Source organism: Rhinolophus ferrumequinum, chromosome 3 (genome assembly GCF_004115265.2).
Source record: "Rhinolophus ferrumequinum isolate MPI-CBG mRhiFer1 chromosome 3, mRhiFer1_v1.p, whole genome shotgun sequence".
Classification (NCBI taxonomy): Eukaryota; Metazoa; Chordata; class Mammalia; order Chiroptera; family Rhinolophidae; genus Rhinolophus; species Rhinolophus ferrumequinum.
In genome coordinates, this window is record NC_046286.1 from 88,272,245 (window position 1) to 88,297,601 (window position 25,357).

A 25,357-nucleotide genomic window follows, 5' to 3' on the forward strand; every position below is an offset into this window, starting at 1 on the left:
GGCGCCTGGGCCTTGGGGGAGGAGCAGCCGGCAGGTTCGCGGGCACCGAGGGCGGCCCGGCTCTGAGCCCTGCGGCTTTTGCCGGCGGGAGGGAGAACAGGCTGTAGGCGGCTCCTTCCTGTGCAAACTTTTCTGTCCTCTTCCTCCTCCCTCCCTCCCTCCCAGCTTCTCGGGGCCGGGTGTCCAGCCTCCCAGCCCTCCGCGCCGCCTCGGGGTCACCGCGCCCTCCGCAGCGCAGCCCCCGGCGCCCGGCCCACCCGGCCCTCCCGACCGGCCGCCGCGGGAGCCGATGGCCGAGGCGGGCAGGCGCCCCGCGGAGTCCCCGGGGGAGCCAGTCGGGCAGGTGGCGGCCGAAGTCCCTGAGCCCCCGCCGCCGGCCCTGCGCAGGCTGCCCGGGGACCCGAGTCCCCGCGGCCGCTCCCAGAGCGACCTGTCGTCGTGCTCGAGCAGGGGTCGCCCACTCCGGGTCCACATCACCGGCTCAGGTAAGGGCGGTTCGGGGTGCTGGGGACAGGCTAGTGGAGGGCGGGAGCGGGCAAGTGGCGGCTACGGCGACTCGGCCAGCCTGGGGCGTCCTTGGACTGGTCCCGCAGGCTGGCGGAGGGAGAGGAGGGGCCGGGGCAGGTAGGGGCTGAACTCCCCGCACCGCCGCCCTCCTAGGCTGCCGGCGGCTTGGTTCCTCCGCGGGAGATGCTCCAACCAGGCGGCTGGTGCGCCGGGGCGATCGTGCAGCCCCCGCGTAAGCGAGCGCTCGGGTAGCTGTGCGGCGCCGGTGCCCCAGCTGCTCTGGTTCTTAGGCTTGGCCATCAGAAAGAGGAACCTTCTCGGGGGCGACTTTGGTCCCTCGGAAGGGTGCGGTCCTCTCAGGGGGCTGGGCCAATGCAGGTCATGGAAACCCTCCCAACTGCTCCTGCTTCTGAAATAAAGCGTTCTTTGAGGGTTTGCTGGTCAGAGGACTGGGGGTAAGAGTTCTTCCTCCCTGTGAAAACCCATGCAGGTGCTGAGAATTTCGGGACTGTCTGTTCATCTGGCCCTTCACTTATTGGATAAAGCCTGGAGCAGCACCTCCGCGCTAACCCCGGCCCCTGGCCGGGCTCCCTGGCTCCCCCTCTGCTCGGTGTGCACGGCCGCTCCCGGGCCACTCTGCACCCCCACCGGCTGAACCAGGCACTCGGCCGACGGCCGGTGCTGCCAGCGCGGTGCTATGTAACATGGGCCAAATCACTTAACCTTGTCTCTCGTATCTCGAAGGAATGATTAACTAATCATTTTCAAATGCTATGTTACAAGGCACCATCCTAAGAACTGTTGAGCTGTTTGTAAAAGTCCACCAGATTTGTTAAGTTTCCACAGATTGTTTTCTTATTTGCAGTCTAGGGAGGATGCAGGTGAGCTGGAAGTTGGAAATAAAACTAACATGAAAAGTACCGGTAGTAGAGCAAGGCCCATGCGGTGGAGTGCATGGGTATCCTACCCTCTACCATTACCCCTTTCGGGCTCTGTGCTCTGTGCTAGGCCTTTTAGCTCTACCTCAACCTCCCTTCCACCTGAAGCCAAGTTTCCCAACCAGAAAAGACATCATGTGTCTGACTGAACCCTAGCTGGCTAGCTCTGTTTTCCATCCTAGCCCTCTGTTTTCTTATTCTTTTGATATTGTTTTTGCCAGACGATGTGTATACTTAGAAAACATCAAAGAAATGACTTTGCAGACCACATTGGGTAAAGCTGGTCAGAATTGTTCGGTACAGATAGTGGGGATGTATAGTAGGTCATGAGATTTGTGCAAAGATTCTGCCAAATTCATATCGTGAAAAACATTGAGTTGAATGTACTTTACCTCCTACTTTTTATGTCTTGACCCAACTGAACTCAACCTGTGGATAATCTCGATTTTTACGAAGATTAACCATTCAGATGACTCTAAAGAGACCATTCGTGACTGTAGATAAAATAGTATGCATAAAAAGGGCAGTAAAAACCTTTCAAATGGGAGTATTCAAAATGTACAGCATGTGAACAAGGAGCTTCATTTTACAACACAATTCTAAGAAGTCCGTGTCTTCTGTGTGCTCTTAAAGGATATTAAGAAGTGACAGCTTTCAGCTGAGCTGTCCCCTATGCCTCAGGATGATGACCCACATGTAAAAGAGTGAGCTTCTTTGATGTGACTATGTTCCATTTTCAGAGCGGAGCCTTTGAGAGCTTTAAGAGCAGCCTAAACATGACCAAGGGCTCCCTGCACTTCTTTGAATCAGAGAGAAAAAGAGGGAGCTGGTCCCTCACTGGCACACACGGAGTACTTCCCCAGAATCCTGTCTGCAGCCAGGCCGGATGGATGGAGACCCAGTCAGATGACTGCGCTGCGATAACGGAATTGTCTGACAGGCACAGTCACAATTGGGAAGCAAGCCTCTCGTCACCTGTTTTCAAAGTCGGTTACACATAGGAGTTATTTGGAGAATTAAAATAAACAACAACAACCACAACCAAACAATTTATGGCTGGGTTCCACCCACAGGGATTCTGATTTAATTGGCATCAGGTGCAGCCTGGCATTAGGTGATTCTAATGTGTAGCCAAGTTTGACAACCACTGTCCTGGGATATACCGTGTTTCCCTGAAAATAAGACCTACCCCGAAAATAAGCCCCTTTAAGATGGTCAGCCAGACAGACGTATTTAGTACATTTTGACGATGTTCCAGAAGAAGATGACATGACTCTATTTGAATGTAGATTGTTGTACATGAAAAAATAAGACATCCCCTGAAAATACGCCCTAGTGCATCTTTTGGAGCAAAAATTAATATAAGACCCGGTCTTATTTGAGGAAACACAGTATATGCTGCCATTATGTGCTGTGATACTGTGGCCAGGGTTGGCCTGGGCAAGTGGAAGGTTGACGATTTAGCTTTAGTACCTTCTCACATCCCTATTGGTACTCTGTCCTGCTACTACCACCTTCCAAGGGGCTTTTCTCACTCCCTTTCTCCATTCCAGCTAGTTGTCAATACATTCTTCCTAAGGTTAATTTCTCATAATAAGTTAACGACCAGGTGTGAGTTCTTGGGAGCATGTTGAAGGGGGAAGGGTCATCACATTTTGCCATGATGTGTGGCTGGGAGGGAGGAAAGGAGCAAAAGGAGAAGACTGGAAGGTATCCTCCACCGACTGTCAAAGACTCTCACTTCAAAACAGCTGTCCACTCTCAGCTACCCCCATCTGTCACCCCACCACCCACCCTGGCTTCCACTCCACCCTTCTCCCATGAAAGAATAATAAAAACTTGAAACTCTGGCCTCAAGAATCTTGCCAAGTATGGCAATAAGAGTCATTCCAATGTGAAACGTATTTTTTGAAGTCCTGCTCTGCGCGGGCGCGGTGTCAGTGGATGGTGTGGGGCTAGCACCAGAGATTCCACTTTCCCTGTCTCTGCTTTATTCCTCGAGTTTTGCCAAGAAAAGCACCCCAGACTTCAGTGACTTTGATTTAACTTGTGATGTGAGCAGTTATTTTTTCACATGGTAAAAATGCATGTGTGTTGATAGCAAAATGTTGTTTTGTATTTTAAGATCCATTCAAAAAATGTGAAGAAAACCAAATATGTTTTATCTAAGTGCATTTTAAAATGTAATTTAAGCAACATTGCAATTGATGTTATAAGTCTTTTTATTGAGCTTATAAAAACTGAGACTTTTTTTTTTTTTTTGCTTTGGAAAAACGCAGATTGATTTTGCTTTATGGTTTTTGAACTCACAGTTCTGGAACTCAACAAAAGTTCTGGATTTTTAAAATCTATTATTTCTTTGTAACTATAGTGATATTTTATCTTGGGAAAAAAAAAATCCTGAAACAAGCTTTTCATGGTTAATGGACAGGTGTTCTCTTAATTTTCAGACCAATTTTTTTCCACATTAGAGACTCTGATATATTCAGTGTGTTCTGATGTGCTCTTCTGATAAGCCCGATATTCAGTGAATACCGAACCTTAGGACACAACCCAGGGCATATTGCTGTTGTATGCTTTCAGCAAATAATGACTGTGGACCTACTGCGTGCCAGGTGCTCTGCTGGACCTCTCTGGCCTTAGGGAGGGCCAAGAGGTGTTTGCTGTCTTCAAGCGATGACTCAATCTTGCATGTTGAGCTGCACAGAGCCGAGAATCACTCCAGCCACCTCCAAAAAGGGAGGTGTGAGTGAATGGATCACTTTATAAGCTCGATGTATAGATATTTGGTACCCTAATTCATCTCTCCAGCATCCCTTTGCCCTGGCATATAGGGGTACATATAACTGCTAATCCAGTCATCTTTTTCTTCTGTCTTTTCATCCGTGGTGTGTTCAGTGATGAGGGAGTGAGACATCTAGCACACCTGGATGTTCTGTCTTTCCTTACCCGTGGCCTGGCCACTGCCACGCGGTGTAGCTGTCCAAGACCAGCTTTGCAGTTGATGGTCACCTGTCCCATTGGGGGAAGTCCTTGCTTGTCCACACCTTGCCGGTGCTCCCAGAGAGCCTCTCACTGACCTCCAAGGTTATAATTCTTGGAGTCGATACTTGCACGGTCAGCCATTGGTTCCAAAGCACAATGCTGTGCCAGGGTGGCTGGGTCCCAAGCGGCCCCAGTCAAGGCTGGGCTGGAGCTGCCCTGGGCCAGGAACAATGGATGCCTGCTCACTTCCCATTTGCTTAACTCAGTGTGGTTTGTTACCAAACAAAGACCATCTGGCTGTAAGTTTACTTTCTGCCTCTGCCTATTCACCGAAGAGCAAAGCCACCCTGTCAGGGAAAGGTGGGGCAGCCCCGGAAGTGCAAAAGGTGCTGGGCAGAGTGGAGAAGGAGGGCTCAAATCCAGCCTGTGTCCAGCCCTGGTCAAGCGGCACACCCTTGTGTGGACATGCGTGCCCTCTCCCTCCCCCCAAGCAGGGAACCTTTTTCTTTGCCCAAAGGCCATGGGCTTCTATCCAGCCAGGAGCCGACCATCGATCAGGCTGCATCCTGGAACGGGTGCCTTTTATCTAATTCTTACAAAGGTACCCGTGTAAGGTGATGGTGGTCCTGTCCCTGAGGGTGGCACATTTTAAAATTCATCTTCACCTGATACCCTGTAGCAGAGGCTGAAACACTAAAAAGCATCACCTGTTAAATAAGCGTGTACGTGTGAAGTCACGTGTCACTGTGTCTGTAGCTGCAACTAGGAAATTGTGAGGAACTGAGGCAACCCTAGAGACCAGCTCCTTTTTCTATCTCTAGCTCTTTCTCAAGGATGGAGCGGTCTCACCTGACCCGAGCTTCTCTCTGCCTCTTTGCTGACCAGCCTTTTTAGTGGCTAATCTGAACAGATTCTCCCTCACAGCTGCTTTCTCATCCATCTACTTATAAATGCTTATCATGGCTTCTACCTATGCTACCCCATCCTTACCTTTGCTTCCTCTTACTGTGTTCCCCCCAAAATAAGACCAGGTCTTATATTAATTTTTGCTCCAAAAGACACATTAGGGCTTATGTTCAGGGGATAGCATCCTGAAAAGTCATGCTAGGGCTTATTTTCCAGTTAGGTCTTATTTTTGGGGAAACACGGTAGCTCTTGTTCCTTTATTTACCAGGAAAAATTTCTTTGTATTTCTTAATTCAAATTCCCTGGAAAAAGTCTGCTGTTTGAAGACACCTTTTTATAGCAGGCCATAGGTCAGAGGTCACCACGAAGCCTATGGATTGTCCTTGATATGATGACAACCACCCGAACTCAGACCAGTTGTGTGATGGAGGGTGACGTCATCGCACAGTGCCAATGTGGCCACTCAGAAAGGACGGAGCCAGGGCAGTTTTCATTCATTCATTCATTCATTCATTCATTCAACTGGTATTTGTTGAAGGGAGGGCTACTACGTGCCAGTCACTCTTCTAAGCATTGGGTGTGCAGAGGTAAGAGGACATGATTCTGCAATTTGGGGGTAAGACTGAAAATACGAAAGGTGGGGCAGGCCAGATACAGCAGCATGTCTAGTGATCTAAGCCAGTGTTATTTGCTATGATTGGGCTAAAAAAAAAAAAAATGGCTGATGATGATGACAATTCTTGTTCTTGTTTTCAGAGGATGCACGAATTGCTAATTACGTTTGAAATTGGCAAGCTCTAGTTTGCCTCAGTAGTTCAGTGGTAACTCTGAGACTGATGGCAAAGCTGTGGATTTATTTTGAGCTCGAGCTACTGCAGGGAGTACACTAGGTGAGGGAGCATATCTTGATTTTCTTTCCTTCATTCATTCAACCAACAAACAACTAATGGGCTAAACACACAGACTGCAAAGTCATCCCTGAGGAACTCACAATCTAGTGGGGGGAAGACAGACAAATAGACTGACAACTGCAATGCAATAAAGTATGAACTATGACTCATGCTGTGTCCTGGGACAGGACAGAGACCACCCAGGAGACACAGCTATAGGAAATGGCTTGGAGGGGGAGTAGTCAGGAAGGATTTCCTGGAGGAGGTGAAATCTGTGCTATCTCCATGCAAAAGAAGGAACAGGAAGATGGATTTGGGTGAGGTGGAGAAGGACGGTTTGTGGAGAGGAAACAGTACATGCAAAAGTACCAAGGCCTGAAACAACGTGACATCATTGGAAAGTACTCAGCAGTTTGTTTGGCTCTCAGTGGGATTTCTGTGGGAGAGGGGAGGAAGGGAGCTTAGGGTGCTAGGCCAGGGCAGAGAAGGAGAGGTTCCTGTGTCTGAGTGTCTCCTGGGAGACACAATATGGGTGACATTTGTAAGGCATTTGCAAGCGTGATACGAGTATGTTCTAGTATATTCCAATATGGACACTGAGGGACAATGAAGGAAAGAACAGACAGAACCGAGATTTGAGACAGAATTATGATCATATCCATATGATCTTGGTCAACTTCCTTCTCCTCTGTCTGCCCGGCTTCCTTCTGTCTCATCTGGAAATGATTAGGAACAGTAACACCTAGCTTTCTTGTGAGGCTGAAACGTCTGAAAAGTGCTCTTGAACTTTAAAGTGCTGTGTAAATGGTGGCACCTTTTGCACACCTCTGTTATAGGACTTACTATGGTATATTCAAATTATGCATGGGTTTGTCTCCTTCCTCATATTGTAACATCATTGAGATCAGAAAATATGTTTTATTTATTTTCACATTCTCAGTACCTAATACAGGGCCTGGTATATACTAGGTGCTTACTAGGTATTTATGGAATTAATGCATAAATTACTTAAGTCAGTTCTTTGGACATCGAGTATCTATAAATCGAAAGGTAGGCAAAGTGATAAAACAGATAAATGGAAGATTGGGTAAAAGCTTTGATTTTCAATGTTTTAAAATTAAAAAAAAAAAACAACAACTAACCAGCATGTTTTTAAAGAGCTGCTCATGAGATAATTAGAGCTGCTTTGAGGGTATGGGGCAAAACTCACCTTGTGACATGTATAGACGTTTGTGAAAGGGAATTGGTGAATGTCAGTCCAGCCTCAGGCTGGTGATGATGGAACCCAAGTACCGGGGGTCCTGCAGCCTCCTTGGGAAGCAGGTGCTGGGTACTGGATGCAAGAGTGTAAACGAGAGGGCTTAGAGGAAGTGAACTCTCACGCCAACCCACCCTGGCCTTATTACACATGCTATCACATTTCATCTTTATAGCAACCCTGTGATGTACCTATCAGATCCACGTTGTAGATAAGGAACCTGGCTTCAGTAGGGTAGACTAACCCACCCAAATCCCACAGGTAGCAGGGAAGTAGTAGAACCGACACTCAAATCTTATGACTTCAAAGCTCACTCTCGTTTCCTTACCGCATGATACCTCAGTGTGTATCCATCACCCTGCATGGAAAACCACCCACGGGGACCCCCACCAACAGGGAGGAAATTGCATCATGTTTTACTCTACAAGAGCCATTATGAGAGAGATCATTAGAGTCAACATCTCTTTCCATCAAAAGGTCTTTCTAAGGCCCCACGCAATTGTCTGTCCATTTCAAGATACACCCAACACTTCAGATTTCCAGTGTAAACAGCAAATGTGGATTGATTGTGATGGGATTCTGGGATCCAGAATTTACAGGCTAGCACACTTCAATTATCCTTACTTATGTGCATTCTTTTGACCTAAAACTATTCAGTCATGGTGTCAGGTATATAATTCACGCATGAGAACTCTATCTCGTCTCAAAGTACAAGTGTAGTTTCAGTTACAGCAAAGCTCAGGAAAAAACACCGAAGCAGCTTTAGTGTTTTTAAAATACCATACTGGGTGACTCATTATCTTTGATCACACTAGCTGAAATTTGCACAAAGTAGGTTGCACCAGCTTGCCTTAGAAAGGTTTCTGAGATCTAGCTTGCTTTGTGATCTATTGACTAAAACGTGACATTTATATAGCTTACTTTGCAGTTTCATGATGCTTCTGTGAAGGCTTAAGAAAAAGGAGCTATTGCTTATTCCCTCATAACAGGAAGAAAGTCGCCACTGAAAGAAAAGTACTTTATCTATACCCAGAGCTCAGGACTGTGGGTAGGGCAGGGATATCACAGGTGTGATGCTTCAGTATTGGGTCGATGGATTCCACATTTTAAGCATGTAATATGTAATTCATGGCCGTGAATCAGGTCATCAGTGTTGGTCTTGAATCGTCTTTTGTCTTCATGTATGTTTTTACCGACCTGAATGGTTGGCATATCTTCTTTCAAGGTTTACTTTCTATTAAATAGTAACTAAGTACCCCTAAACCTTGATAACAAACGTATATTAAGCCCCTCTTCTCCAAACTACTAGGCATTATAAGTATTAGATTTCTGTTCCAGATGCCTGCATGAAGGTGACAGAAAGACATGATAAGGATAAAGAATGTGATTTATGTGTAACAGATGTAATAGAACGTCTGTCTCCAAATGTATGTTATCTTTTAGAGCTGTCCTATTGGAAGAGTATATGCTTATTCCTGTTAGGATCTTCCTGGGTAAAACAATGTTTAAGAAAAGTTTTATAACTAAAGTATTTGAACCCTCGTTTTATTCACTTGCCCTGATTACAGCACAATTGTAGCTCTTTGTAAAAATGCTGTGTGTCTTTCAGAGCCATGGATTTACTGGCATTGGGGAAGATTGGAAGCAGCGTTCCAGAAGTGGCTGGGATAATGTCTATACTGCGGGAAGATGTTTGTTGTCTCCCAGCATGATTATTTTGGTGGGAATAATAATCATCTGGATATTTAAGTCATTCATATGACTTTACAATAAAACTTCATTCCCCCAAAAATATATAACTATGCAAGGGCAGTGTATGTAGCCAAACAGGTCAGTTTGGACTATTAACATAGTGACTATGAGATTAAGAAATTAAAGAAGGCCACTGTGACATTTGTGGGAGGAACTCAGGAAAATATGAATGAGAGGATGACTAAGTGATAGCAAAGATTTGATCAAAATGAACGTGTATCCGTAGCCAATAATAAAGATGTCCTTGTTTGAGTGAAAAAGAGAGCTTTAAAAACTAAAGCTACAAGAGCAGCCCCAAACCAGAAAGTAGATTTGAGTATCATGAGGTCCTAGAACCAGGAACTGGTACATTGCCTGGGGCCAAGGAGGGCACTCTCTCCCCATCTCTCCATCACTTTTTCTTTCTTGGGATCTATCAATCAATCATCCATCCATCCATCCATCCATCCATCGGTCCATCTACCCAGCCGTACCAGATTTCTCTGCTAATATGAGCACATGCATACCTCAGGCTCCCTAACTTTATACATCTTCAGTTCAAGCCAGCAGAGGGGCTCCTCAGTGCCCTTGGATCTCAATTCCAAATGCCCAGCCTGGGCCAGGCAGCCAGCCATTCCTGTAACCAGCTGTTTCCATTATGTGGGACAAGTGAGGCTGCAGGCATGTACTTTTGGAGGTGTGGAGAGGATAGTTCTTAGCTAAGAGATGGAGAGAGAGGAAAAACACACCCAAAGTATCCGTTACCTCAATGTGTGTCACCAGAGGACTGGTGAGGTGACGAATTCGTGGGCTTATGGGATGCAGAAGTGTCACTGAGAAAAGCCAAATGCCTATTAAGGTATGAGTAAGGAAGAAGAGAAAGGGTGGGGTAAGAAAATTGTAGAGAATAAGAAAGCATTTGTCTGTAATGAAGTAGATGATCTATCGCACAGTTGGGGGCATTGTGCAGTTTTGGGGAAGGAAGCCAGAGGGAGGGGTTTTCCTAGGGAACAACAAGGTAGGACTAGCAAGGATGATGGGAGCTGTTGGCTGGGGTTCAGGGTGGAGGTACATGTTGGAGGGGTGGATCACAAGGGAGCAGATCTATGGCTTGAAGAGTATAAAGAATACAGGGGGAAGTCTTGGCCATGAAGACAGACATTCTTCTCTTTCGCCTGGTTGATGACGGGATGGCTACCCAGTTTCCTCCCCAGCTACCACCACACCAGGTGTAGGGTGTACATGACCGTGGTGCCATCTGGGCTCCTTTTATTTCCATTAGCCTTCAGTCGTCATCTTTTCCAGACCTTCCCAGTCCTTTAGGAACGAACATTAATAGTGGGCCTCCCCCAGCAGTTCGGGCCTGTGCCTCTCCATCCAAGTGGACCCTGTGGTAGTGCAGCCACTACAAACCCTGGCTCTGGGGAGGAAGTTCTCCCAGGTGGTGACATTGGCTTCCGGGGCTTTCTGGGGTGTGGGATGGCATTCCGCTGGCCTGATCTGATAGAACATTTCTCAGGAAGGGGTTAGAGTTGGCGTTGGGTTATAAGTGATTATCCAGATCAAGATGGGCAGTTTTTCACTGGGATGGGGCCTCTTTAAGCAATGGGCAAATTCCCAAAGACCTGCGATCTGAGAGAAGTCTGTGGCCTCAGGCCATGGCAAGATGGGACTGTTGGCCCAGGCCCAGGAACACACCAGGGGCACCCGGCAGAGGCCAAACAGCTGCAGAAGAAGAAAGACGTGTTTTTAACTTTGTGGTCCTGGAAAAAGCTACTTTGTACATCCAAATGTATGTGCACATGCCCCTGTCCCATCTGCCCTTTTGGGCTGCCTGGCTCCCACCTCTCCTTTCTCCTTCTGCACACATCTACTTTAATTGTTGCTCTGTGAGCCCTCTTCCTCCAAGGCTTCCCTTGATGTTCATTTGTGTACCCTCACCTGTGTTACAGTGTTACAGAGGACTGGGGGTGGAGGTGTCTCGATATGATTCAGCTGGTCCCTGTGCCCCATCAAGGGAGCCCAGGCTGTTGTTTTCAGCCTAAATTATCACCTCAGTGCTCTGTTCATAGTCACAAGGCAAGAAAAGCACCCCACAAAGCACGAAAAAGGAGCCCTCGTCAGCCACAGCACAAAGCACCAAGTCTACCATTTTCCTTGGAATGGGTACCAGGGTGATGTTTCCACGCACCAATGGATAACTCAGATCCCCTGCAGTGGCCTCCTGACCAGAGTTCTCACCTGAGTTCACATCTGATTTAGGTCGCCGAGTTATATTATCTAATGTAGCATTTCCCTAACATTACTCTGCTTATGAATCACCTGGGGATCTTGTTGAAATTTGCTAGGTTTGGGGTGGAGATGGAGCTTCTGCGTTTCCTAACAGGCTTCGAAGTTTTGCTGATGCTTCTGGTCCATGAACCACGCTATGAAAATCGAGCCTCTGAGGACAGCTTTTATTGCGCTTGTCAACTACTTTGAGGATGGATCCCTTTTACACTAATGTCTTAAAATTCCATCCATGGAAACTAACGTCCTGTTTTAAAGTCTACTCGTGCTTTCCTGTTTGGTGAACCTTATTATATATTATTTATAGGAGGTGGAGGCTCTGAAAGATTTAAGAGAGAAGAAGCCTTTAGAACTTCCACCTATGCAAGATATTTTGCTTCAAGAGTGCGCATGTAAACTGGTTCCTAGGATTTTATCTTTAAACCTTCTAGTGTCTAGTGTCTACAGGGTTTTCAGAGAGTAGGAACGAGAGATGGAGGTGGAATTTTTTTTGGAGATATAATTGACATATGACATTGGATTAATTTTAGGTGTACAACATAATAATTTGGTATAAGTAGATATTGCAAAATGGTCACCACAATAGTTCACATCCATCACCACATATACTTACAATTTTGCGTGTGTGATGAGAACTTTTAAGATCTATTCTCTTAGCAACTTTCAAACTATACAGTACAGTATTGTTAACTCTAGTCTAGTATTGTTAGGCTGTGCACTACATCCCTGGGACTGACTTGTAACTGGAAGTTTATAGTTTTGGACCACCTTCATCTAGAATGTTTTTTTTTTCTTTTACTAAAGATTAAAACACTTTCTTCACTGGAAACTTAGCACTCAAATCCATTTTTAAAGATGGCACTACCCAAAACGTGTAAAGACAAGCGTAAAAGGTGACTATTTTGAAAAGTTTTAATTCTTCATTTCTCAGTGTCTGTGATACCTTTTATAGAGCAGAAGAGGGAAAGGCTGAGGAGACTAGAGTTGAATTTATTCATACTCATACCAGGGGCTATGACCATAGAAATCAGAAGGACGGGAGACGTCACATATGACTGTGGTGATGGACCTGGCATGGATCCCATTCTAAGGCGACTGAAGATGCTGAGATGTACTTGAGTATCATAATGAATGTTGGTAGTGTCCCTGATAATTATGAGGTTGTTGGAAAATAGGTAGGTTTGAGGATGCAATAAGAAGATAGGTGAGTTTTATCAGTTGTGGTGGATGTTACAATACCCACGGGAAACACCCTGTAGAAGTGAGAAAAATAACAATGGGTAGAGGCTATGGCTCTAAAAGGAGAACTTTGATATATTGATGCGTCAATCATGTGACAGTATATTGTGCCTTGGATATCACCAGGATTTTCCTACATAACCATTTCATTCAACAAATAACTAGTAAAGCAACCACTATGCAGGAAACGGTAACTTTTCATATGAGGATAGGCTACCCCCTTTCCTGGAGGACAGCGTGAGTATTAGGTTTTTGTAATCTCCGTAGTGCCTCACCCATAGTCATTGCTTACAAATCATTTATTGGAAGTGATAGATTATATTTGAGACTATTTCTAGTCATCTAAAAATGGTGAGAAGCCACAGCTGAAAAAAAAAAAGAAAATAAGGGAGAAAGAGTATGGTGAGCGAGGTTATCAGCAACACTCAAATCACCAAAGAGATCCTAAGGAATAAACTCTGAGAAGACGTCATTGGATTGCATCTGAAGGAAGTTACTGGAATTCACGGCCAAAGCACTTTCAGCAAAGTCCTGGGAATCTAAACCCAGAGAGGACCTGGGGGAGTTGAAGATAAAGGGAAGCTTCAGGACCAGGATCACAGATGGAAATAAGGGGTGGGGAGTGGAGGAAATAACCATCACCGAGAAAAGTCTTCCTGTGAAGCAAATACTTTCCTTACAGCACCTTTCAGTAATCTCTCATTAGCATGCTATTCTGTGTTCAGTAATGTATGTTTATGGAAGATATTAAGCATGTAGCAGATGGTGCCCTATAAAGATTAAAAACAAACTGAAGATAAGTTTAGGAAGACTGGCACATTCTGTGATATTCAGCCACCTGTCATTTGCCAAGTATTTAAGGAATGAAGTGAGCAGTGATATTTCATCCACAAGCCTAAACATGCTTATCCCAGCCCGGAAGTGTGGCTGAGGGACCAAAACCCATGTATAGATGTTGATCCATCAACGATGCTCAGCAGATATTTAATGAGTCCATACTATGTACCAGTTGAGAAACAAAATCCAGCCCATGGAGCCTACATTATCATGGGAAATATCAAAGGTAAACAAAGCTGGACACTAATTAAAGTGGAAAGGTCAGATTTTAATTAGAAATATACTACTGTAATAGGGAAGAGAGTCTAGCGTGACTTGAACTCAACTTTAATTTGTACAGAGGTGACTGGGCATTTTAAAGGAAGAATAAAGGAATAGGGAGGAGAGTGAGTGGGAGTTCAGTAAAGTCAGGAAAGTGAAAAATTAACAAAAAGTGGGCCTAGGGAGGTTGGGCCTTGTGAAACCTATCTAGGTTTGTTAACTGGTGCTTTTCGAAGTTAGACTCCTTCCCTCCCACGGAGGCTGGGAGACAGAAGTTCTGTCTTCAGCTGTTGATTGGAACAAGTAGTCAATCATTTTGGCAGCCTTGAGTTTTCTCAGGCATCATAAGGGAAGCTGTGGTCATCCTAGGGGTGCGACCTTGAGCCATTAGAAACTATGTGAGCGGTTTCAAATAATTACAGGCCAAGGCTGAGACCTAGTTAAGAAGAAAGCTTGGAACAGGGCTCAGAAGAGGGCAAGTTTGGCCAAAGGCTGTTTTCTGTGTCTAAGGAACAGAACATTGGCCTGAAGTGTGGAGTGAGTTGGGGAAGAAGGGTATAGAGTGTGAGCTCAGTGAGGTGAGCAGGCCATGGGCCTCTGTAGACCGTTGTAAGGATGTTGACGTTTCTCTGAATGCGATGGTGTCAGTGTAGGGCTTGGGCAGATGGGTGCCATGAACTTAACGTGGAAAGCAAACTTGGGGAGATTACCGCTTCATTGATATAATATCTACTTAAGAGTGAATCCACAGGCATGACAGGGCTGTAGTGTCTGCCTCTTTCCCACCTCATTTAGTTAATGGCCAGTAATTAGCAAATTAATGGAGACTCGAAAGTGAACATTACGTGAAGCAGCTGGGCTAATAAACAATCCTTATAATGTCTTCCTCTAACCTCTAACAATTCGCCTTGAAATTGAAGAGAAACTGAAACAACAATTCTCCACTTTTCCAGCTTCAGCATCTCAGCCTATATTTTTTCCATCGTTAAAATATTACATTCTTAATGTAAAAAGTTCAACTGCCACAGATATGTATGAAAGAAAAAGTGTAATTCCTCTCATATTCCCCAGCCTCACTTCAGCTCATGTCCTTTCAGACTACTTCTATGGATACACAGAAATATAGAGGAATAATTTTTTTTCCCCCTCACAAATTTGGGATTATCTTTCCCAGTTTGGCATAATCTTTCCAAACTGCATTCTTTACTCGAAACTTTCTTGAATGTTCTTTCATGTCAATATACATGATTTTACCTCATTCACTTTAAAGTTTGCAGAAAATTTTACAGTCTAACTGTATCATATTTTATATAAAAACTTTCCTGTTCATAAACATTGCATGTCTTCCCTATACTTTTGGTGATATGAGCAATGTTCAGTGAACCTTGAACATATACTGGGGGTGCCAAAAAGTGTATACAAGTGGACACTTTGGTCAACGTTGCTCAAGCAGTAGGTCGCCATAATCAGAAGTGTCTGGATGCTGATGGTAACCACTCTGAGCACCTCTTGTAATTGCAGAAGGCAAACGTGACTTGCATTCATCATTTGTTGTCAGTATATATTGAGTTTTATAATTTTAATAGTTTTCCTTTCTTTAAATGTGTATTGAATTTTTTGGCACCCTCTGTTTATACTTCTGTATATGTGGGTGTATTTCCAGGACAAGGTGCCCAGAGCAAAGGGTTATCGGTGTTTGAAATCTAACAGCTACAGCATGTTTTTCTCTAAAGGTCTGTTGAATTTACACTTAGAGCAGAGTGTGTGAGTGCCTACTTCCCCACAGCCTTGCCAGGATGGAAAACTATGAACATATTTTAGCTTTTGCTCCTCGAAGACGTATAAATTGTGGCTCTAATTTTACGTTTCTCTGATCACTATTGAACTTGGGAAGTACTGATACTGTTAGTCATTGATATTCTTTCCCTTTTCCTGTACATATCCCCTGCTCACTTTTCTGTTGCACTATTTTCTTAGCCCTTGGTGAATTAAGGGTAGTAATCCTTTGTTGTATATGTTGGAGGTATTTCTGCTATTCAGTTGCTTTCACTTTGTTCTCAGTAGCTTCGGTTGCTCAGGAACAAATCCAGGTTTGATGTGTGCAGGCAGGTCCACACTGACAGACACATACAGAGGATTTACAACCACGCCATGGACGGATGTCTACATTTGCTTTGAAATGCCCTTCAGGAGAAGCCATTCCTGCATCTGATTCTTATCTTCCGTTGTAGTGTGGGAGGCTTCCTGCTTTGCTCTTGTCTATGCCTTCGCATTGGGCCCGCAAAGCTTCCTCTAACCAGGGGGGAATACAGGAAAGAAGATATTTACAATCAGGTCAGATGACTGTGAACGCCTGTGAAACTGAGGATATTTGCTTGGGGGTGAGTTAAAATGTGGGACACCACCTTGCCTGAAGCAAGCTTCTGTGGTTGTGCAGATCGGAAGGTATCACTTGGAGCCAAAAGCCTTATGGCTTTAACACCAGCTGCTAAATCTCATTCCCTCCTAGCCCCAGCCCTTGGATGTATTCTGAAACAACTAATATAACCATCTGTGAAAACTTGGCGCGGGAGGGAGCAGGGGGGCGGGGGGGGGCAGGCTGGTGGTCTTTCTGGTCTGTTCTATTCTCTACCATGATGATCACCAACAGAGGTATTTTGTATTCCATGTGCTAGTTTATTTTCTGCTTTTCCTCTTGCTCCAGTTTGCATTCCTAAACTTCTGGCTGTCGAAAGGCAAATTAAATATACAACCACCTCACTGGAGTGTCAGAATTTACTTGATCAGATAGACAGAACCCCAGCCACTTGTTTCAGTGTTGTTTGTGTGTGTGTGTGTGTGTGTGTGTGTGTGTGTGTGTGTTTTCTAACTAATCGTGTGAATTGCCCTGTTGTTCTGGTGAAATGTTGACACTACCACCTACTCCCATCCTCCGCCTCCATTTGCAGATAAAATCTAATTATCACCTAAGAATTGTTTCTCGTTGTCATACAGTATAATCACAGGCACAAAAGAATTTAGGGCACTTTGACATTTAAGTGGGTTTTTTTTAACTATTGTTTTTTAAACTGATGCCTTTAAGCTAACATTTCACAATTAATTTTTAAAAAGGAAAGAAAAAAGGAAGAAAATGAAGGAAGGGAGGGAGGGAGGGAGGAAAGAAAGAAACCAAACTTTTAGTAGTTCATCTATTTGCAATGTTACATTGAAGGTGTAGTAGACAGGACAGTGAAAACTCAAGATGTTTACAAAATTAATGAATAAAGGAACATATTTCAGGGACCTCAGGCAGGTTTCTGGTCTCTGCAGATAATTACCAAATTCTCCAACTTTAACTAGAGAATTTTTCCACACAGAATTTTGTGACACCAGCTGCTATATAATCCAACCCCAAGTTATCCTGGACTTTAGTTCTTCAGTGTATTTATTTCAAGACATTAAGTGTGAACTTTTGGTCTCCAGTGCTCCTGGGAGCCAGGTACAGAAAGTGGGCCAGCAGTAATGGAAGCAGTGGCCAGACACCCACTCTTCCTTCCTCCTAGAAACTGAGACAGGTTAGTTAGTATATTGCTAGGTAGACACGGGGTCCCTGGTGGAATAAACAAAAGGCAGCCATATCCTGAAACTTCAGGTTCTGGAATGTCTCCTTCACTCCAGGACAAAGATATGAGAATAGCCTTGAGGTTAATAAATGATCTCAAATCCCTTTTGGCCAAACAAAGGACCAGATCTGATAGATAGGAATGGATTACGTATTTCGTTAATCTCTTCAGGATGAGCAAACAGGACAAACCTGATAGAAGAATTCCATTAGAAGGCACCAGCCCCCTTCCCCAAGCAGGCAGGGGAAGATATAAAAGGAAGAGCTTTTGCCTCAGTCACTGGGCACCCCCACTCGGGACCCCCTCCCGCTCGGGAGCTCTGACCCTTTGCTTTCAATAAACTATCCTCTTTTTAAAACTCTTTGCCTCTCATGGGTCCGTGTTTCCATTCTTCGGTCTCACGAGACACGATCTCAGCACTCACTCACTCACTCACTCAAAAGTCCCCTACATCATTTGGGGGCTCTCAGAAAAGTATTCCTATTTCAAAACCACATTTGTCTTTGAAATAAAAATGAGGCCAGAATGAAAGGGCCTTACTAACCCCAGCCTCCCTTAGAGGGAGCCAGAGAAATTGGCCACGCATCTCTCTCAAAAGTACATTCTCTACAGAGTTCACCAATAAGAAATTCATTGGGTTTGATAGACTTTCCTTTTAAAGAGTAAACATTACCTGAAGGATAAAGGCATTAAATGGTCATTCATATGTATGTAAATGACTTTAATCAAAGGAGTAGTCATCATCATAAGGATCGTATTGTAGAGAAGTTCACTGTTATTGTATTTGATCCTCATAACCTTGGGAATCCAGTTTGAGTCTGATGTCCCCCATTGCGGGAATAAGGGCAGTGAAGGGGAGGGAGGTCAGTAGCCTGGGGTCATACAGTCAGTGAATGGCAGGCCGAAGTCAAACCCCTGCAAACCCTGGTCTTCTGGTTCCAAGTTTAGGCCTGCTGCCACCACCCCAGATAATCAGATTAATTACACTCCCACATCTGTGGGAACAGGCACTTTGGTTGCAACTGGAGAAGGAGGCAAGAGACAGGTATGAGGTGTCAGAGGTGGTGTAGGCAACGAGAGTCGCGGTGAGATTGTTCTCTCATTGCCAAGGGTCTTGCTGTTCCGGGAACTGGCCGCGCAGACCTGGTCCAGCTCCTCCAGACTCCAGCTGTTCAACATGGCTGACTTCTCCCTCCAGATGGTCTTGTCTCATACCTGGAGGCACCAATTCTTTGCATATTCTATCCCCACCGCAGGTTAGCATGCTGCCGCCTAGAAAACAGAAACATGTAATTTCTTTTGCCTCAACTCTGATGGTAGCAAAGGTGACATCGTGCGAATGGAAACATAAATCATGTTCTTGAACAGGTCAGATTTAGTCCCATAGTCCATGGAATAACCTGGAATCACCTTTCTACTGTGAGTGCAATATAGCTGCTTTGGTTTTTCTCACTCCTTTTTCCAGAAACCCCTGTGAAGGATGGATAGCGTCCCTCATGTCCAATACAGCCTCATCTACTTCAGGAGACCCACCAGCACAAGCGCTTTCCCTCTGAGCCTCCCCTTGGGGACACCTCTGTGCGGCCTCAGGTGCTCCTTCCTTGTTACTGCATGTCTCATGTCTTTATTTTCGTCCCGGATCAGGAACCTATAGATTGAAAGAGAACTAACAGAAACATCATACTATCAAAATGTATGGGCTTGATTTGGATTCCTATTTAAACAAACTGTACAAAAAAATTATTTGGGGTATTTTTGATATTAAGGTTATTGATATGAATTGTTTTTAGGTTTGATATGATACTGCAGTAATTTTTTTTTTTTAATAAGAGTCTCCCTCTATTTGCACGTAACAATATTAGGGGGAGAAAAAAGATACCTACCCTTTTTTCTCCAAAATGTTCAATTCTCCCTCTCACCTTTCCCATATTTCCCATGTTCTATCTGCATTAGAAATGCTAAATTTCTAAGTTCGTATATAGGAAAAGTACTGGGTATTTTTTTAAAGTCGTGAGTGTCAGATCTATTATAAGAAGCACATTAAATGTTTCCAGGTTCATTTTCACTTTTAGGCCACATGGTGGAGGAATCAGGAAGTTCACTATTTTCCTTATTCTTATCTTTATCATTTTTCTGAGTAATATTCTGGGCAGGGGAAGGTAAAGAGGATATGGAAGTAAATTCTGCAAGGTCAAGGTAGGTTCATGCTGTTTTTACAATGTGAAGAGGTAGTGGTCCTCTTCCACAATCTAGTTCTGAACAGGACACTACTTCTGGAAACAGGGACATTTGGACTGTTACACTTTGCAAGAGAATTTCAGGACCTTGCTGCAAACTGGGGACCAGTAGCGGTGATCAGGCAGCTTGGTGGTGCATAACTCCTTTCTGATGATTGAGCAGCTGGAATGCATGGCTGTGGCTTAGGCCTCTCCCTCCCCCAGTCCCTCTGTTACAAAGACCAGTGGAAGAAAGGGTCACGCACGACACTTGGCATTCAGAAGCAGATAATAGTAGGTATCAGCCCCTCCTGGCCCCTCTGTGGCTTCTGCCAAACATCGGGTGAGTTGGGGGTGCTGGGCCAAATAAGGAAGGAGTCTAATCTAAGAACCTAATCTTCGGTGGTCTGTGACGACATCCTGGAATGGGAGCAAGGCTTCCTCTCACTGTGACATGTGGTTGACTATCCCCATAGAGCAAGTGTCCTTGTACTGTACTCCTTCGGTGGTGACTTTGGACCTTGGCTGAAACAGCCTCATTGCAGGCATCTGCTTTTTATTTGTATCCTGATTAAGTGGATCAGCTCTAACCACGTCTCTTGGGCCCTTATGCATTCAGAGTCAGAATCCCTTGGATCTAACATAAGTCCAGCCTGCTTAGAAATTGTTTCTGATCCTACTGAGGAAATGTCAGGAGAAAGGAAGAAGAGGGAGAAGTGGAAGATTTATGAGTTATTTATTAGTTTGTGATACTACGTGTATCAGTGGTAACTCTATCCTGACGTATGGCCCTGCCACCTCCACCCCTCACTCTTCCTGGGTCTGAAGCAGGAAAAGACAATGGAGGGAGAAATGAAATATAACTCATTAATGAGCAGGTAAGGTAACTCCTTCTCTTCTTCCCTCTCTTACTTCGCCACATAGCAAATGGTACTAGTTATTTTCCAACACTTAAAAAAAGAATTAGAATAGATTTTATGAGGATTGTACGAAGACATAATTGAAACGTAGAATTCTTCTACATATGGGAATTGTTTGAAGAAAATAAACACTTGATTTGTTTAACCTTTTTAGTAACTATTACATAGTATTATTTATTAAAATATAATTAATTAGGTTTTAAAAATTAAAATCAACCCCTTAATTAAATAACTACTCATGAAGAGAGGTTTTTGGGGAAAGCGTGTTGCAAAATTTCCGAATATAAAAAGAGCCCTGCAGTTTGGTTGATCTAATCAGTTAATTGATTAGAAACTGAAGCAAGTATTCAATTCTTCACCTTAAATTAGGCACATAAACCATGTGACTAGTAGCCAATAAAAAATGACCAGAAATCCAACCCAGTCTGGGGCAACTTTCTTGAGCTCTCTCACTTTGATTTTACCATTTATTCATTTATTCACTTGATCAACTATGATTAAGAATCCACTATGTGGAAAGTGCTGGAGGTATAAAAATGGAGAAGACAGCATTAGTCCCTGCATCTAGGAGCTTATTCCTATGGCATAAATAGACCTGAGTAGCTCATTTCCATTGTATTTCAAGTGTAATATGGGCTACCATGGGCAGGAGACCTGACCTTGGCTGGAATTGTCAGGAGAGGTCACCCAAAGGAGGTGATGGATACCTGAACTGAGTCACGAAGTATTAAGTGGGCATTCACCAGGTGAGGGAGGAGAAATCGTTCCTGGCAAGGTGAGCAGTGGGGTACACAGAGGAGAGGGAGTATAGGGACCGTGGGAAATAGTGAAAACCTCTGGATGGTTGGACTCTAAAGTGCAAGGTAGAGGGGTGTGTGTGTGTGTGTGTGTGTGTGTGTGTGTGTGTGTGTGAGAGAGAGAGAGAGAGAGAGAGAGAGAGAGAGAGAGAGAGAGATCAGAGGTGAATGGGAGGTGGGTGATGTCGGGAGTTGGTAGGAGTTCCAAGCTTAGGACCAGTAAGGACGACTCTGGGGAGCTTTAAGTGATGGTCTGGCCAGACTCCTGAACCTGAACCTGGCCTCCAGTCTGGGTTAATCAGTCTTGGGCCCTGTTAGGCTTAGCTGGTGGCCAGCCTGGACCAGGCCCAGCACCCCTCAAAACACAAGCAAGGACTGAAGGAGGAGGAGATGCAGCAGGACTGACCTCCGTCTGACCTTGATGTGCTTGCTGCTGGTGAGCCATTCTGCCTCTAGAGGGTCGTGCCCTCTGAGCACGGTTTCCCTATCCATTTGGGACAGTCTTAGCACTTAGGGATGCGGTGGTTTGTCAGTAATGGGGGTGGGGCATTCCAGTGCTGTTCATCCAAGGTATCCATATGGTGCTTATAAACTCTCTGAGATTGGTGGGTGTGAAGACCCTCAGCCCCTCCAACACCAGCAGAGAGTTCTTGGAGTTCCAAGATACTATAAAAACTGTGATTCCCCACTTGTTTAAGCTGACTGGACCACTGTGGGGCCTTGTCCAAAAAGACTTGGTGACTTCACATCAGATATAGACTGGGTAGGAAGGAAGGAGCTGCCCCTAAGGAAAATGACTAACCAAAAGTTTTTCCTTCTATTATTTAGCTATTACTGCTGTTATTACATATGGACATAAAAAAAAATAAATGTGGAAAAAAATTTTTTAAATCTAATGTGAACATGGAATGTTATTAGTATGTCGCCTCTCTTTTAAAAAAAATACTAGTTACTATTAAAACTGTTTCATACCTCAGGTCTGATATTAATTCTGTAATTCTGAGAAAGTGACATTTATAGGCTATTCATACAAATGAAATGTTGTGTTACCCTAATATTATCTTGCTGAGTTTTGTTTGTATCCCCCCCCACACTCACACACACGTGTGCTAGAAACTAAGCTTTGTGAGAATAGGGATCTGCCTGCCATCTTCTTTTAATCTCTATCTTGAGTGCCTACAATATTAGATAGTTGCTCAGTTAATATTTGCTGAATGAATAACTACATACAGGAGGTTGTTGGAGAAGAATTTTCAGGAAGACATTTTGTAGTGGACACCACTTAAGCCCCATCATTTAGGTCTCAGCCCTTTGGAGAAAGGAGCTGTAAGACTAAAATGGGTTGGATTTACAGGGGCTGCTGTGGACCCAGAGGCTGGAGTGATGCACAGTCCCCTGGTCTGATCAGCACTAGGTGTAGCCCAACACAGTAAGGTGTGTGGGGAGTGCAACCCCCGAGGGCCTCTGGCACAGCCTCTACACTCCCACAGGTGTATTGGTGAGATGACTCATCAAGGGATCTTGAAGGCAGGACATCTGAGGGGAGTGGGAGAACAGGAATGGAGACTTCCAGATTCATGGGACAGCTTTACTGGGGACCAGGAACCCTGTATCAATAGTGGGGCAGGGAGCCAGAGAGAGCTGGGTTATTACCACTCATGTGATTTCCCCCTTAACTTCTGGCATATGATGTCCGAGGAAATTCAGGTTGCTTTTGATGTTAACCTCCATCGAGACTATAATTGGTTGAGGTTCAGTAGCATATTTTCTCTTCCTTTGATATCTCCATGGAATAGATCTTGGTCTCTCAATTACACCCCGTTCTCCACATGTGCCCTGTCTTTTCTTCCCATGTCTTGACATTCACAATTCCCTGGGCTTTGAGGGCCCGTTCTGTCCTCTTATTCTCATGTCGCGCTTCCACTTGTCCATCAAAAGCCTGGTCCGATGCTGCGGCTTTGCTGAAAACTTTCTAAGCTCCTCTGGCCCAGGTCCTTCTTTCTCCACAGTGGTCTCATAGCCTTATCACAGTGCCTGTAACCATGTTGAAATAATCTGTTTACACAAGTGTCTCTACAATGTGACTCTTGAGTATTCAAGTGTAATAATCTTGCCTTAAAGTGTGTGTATCCCCTCTTCATTTCACACGATAGCTGGTTATTAAAGATAAAAACAAAAATAAAAAACCTGTTCAAAGTGTGAAAAACATACCATCCACAACTTTCTCTAAAAGGCCATGTGTAGCTGGATAAGACAAATGTGGTTTATACATACATTGCATGTATGCTATTATCCATGAAAAGAATATAATTCTGGCACATGCTACAACATGGATGAATCTTCAAAACATTGTGCTAAGTGAAATAAGCCAGACACAGAAGGACAAATATTGTATAATTCTACTTATATGAGGTACTAGAATAGGCAAATTCATAGAGATGGAAAGTAAAATAGAGATTGCCAGGGGCTGCGGGAGGGGGAGGCAGGAGTTGTTATTTCACAGGTACAGAGTTTCTGTTTGAGTTGATGAAAAGTTCTGGAAACAGAGAGTGGAGACCGTACTTAATGCCACTAAATTGTACACGTAAAATGGTTAAAACGGTACATTTTATGTTATGTACCTATATTTTACCCCCATTAAAAACAAAGGCAATAAGGATAGGGAAGAAATAAATGAAAGAATTAGCAGCAAAATGTTCCAAAGATGCAATTGTAGAGAGTAGTTCAAAAATATGAAGACCAATTGAAGGGGACACAACTCACTATAGACTCTTCATCAAGAGAATAAAACCTGCGTTCTTGCTTTTGACATGATTTTTAAGGAACTCGGTAAGATTCCATCAATGTCAGCATCATATTCTCTTACACTACGGCAAAATTATTGTCAGTAAGTGCTTTTTCCCAACATTAAGTTAAACTTCTGTCAACAAAGTTTCCTTTCAAGTAAGCTGAGAGAACTCAAAGTCTGGGACATTGAAATAAATGCCCTGGAAATTTTATTTCACTGGTTACTTTTAGTTTTTAATCTATGTTTTAATATTATACACTTACAAATAATACTCAAGGGTGAAAATGAAATAAACAGTTCTAATATGGTTAATGGTTTTATATATTTTTATTTTCCTGGTTATTGGAGCCCTCTGTTATTTCAGATAATCTTTTGCTTGGCTTGTGTATTTTTGACTCTCATGCACATTTATGGGAACTCATTAAAGTGGGAAGCCTGGATTTAAAGTTTCCCTCCATGAAGAGTCAGAGAAGAAGAGGTGAGTTGTGTGGGACTCGAGGAGCATGTTGGAGCTCACGATGAGGCTTGTGCCATGTCTGGGTCACATAGGGGTGCGGCGCCCAGAGAAGGTGCCTGGTTAATGCCACTGACTGATCAGACAGCAGTTCTCGGAAGGGTTGCTGATCAGAAGCAGAGGCTTTGGCAGAACCTAAATGGCAAAGTCACAAACAGTAACAGGCCCTAAAAATAACCACTGCAACCCCAGCAAAATGAGAGCCGTTATATGTGGGAAGTATAATGGGAAACGTATCGATCGGTGTTTGTGTCCAGATGCGTGCATAGTGATCACAAGTAGAGCTGCTCCCCTTTTCTCCAAAGGAGGGTGGTGTAAAAACGCTGATCACCATTGGAAGTCTTCTAGCAGGAACGACAAATCAAGTCAATAGATGTGTGTGAGGAGTTTTCTGGTTCTGAGTGGCCGGAATGGAACTAAAATCAGCTTTCATGTATTTATTCTTTCATTCTGCTCACATTTAATGAGTGCCTACTATATACCATGCAGTGTTCCAGGTACTTAGAATATATCAGTGAATCAAATCAAGACTAAATTCTCTGCCATCCCGGAGCTTATGTTCAAGCAGGGGGAGACAGCAAATAAGGGATAAGCATCATATATAAGTACTTTGTGTAATATGTGAGAAAGTGGTGTTACAGAAAAAGGAAAAGGTAGAACAGGAAAAGGAAACTCGAGT

General features: G+C 44.1%; 1 protein-coding gene across 3 annotated transcripts in view; it reads left to right on the plus strand.

Annotated features, from left to right (window-relative positions):
* The first annotated feature begins 273 nt into the window (after positions 1–273).
* PHACTR2 (phosphatase and actin regulator 2) overlaps positions 274–25,357 on the plus strand; it is a 230,057-nt gene continuing 204,973 nt past the window's right edge. For all 3 annotated transcript variants that reach the window (XM_033097869.1, XM_033097894.1, XM_033097904.1), the window contains exon 1: positions 274–485. In XM_033097869.1, coding sequence (XP_032953760.1) covers positions 290–485 — 196 coding nt within the window. In that variant the 5' untranslated portion in view covers positions 274–289. The remainder of the gene's footprint in view (positions 486–25,357) is intronic.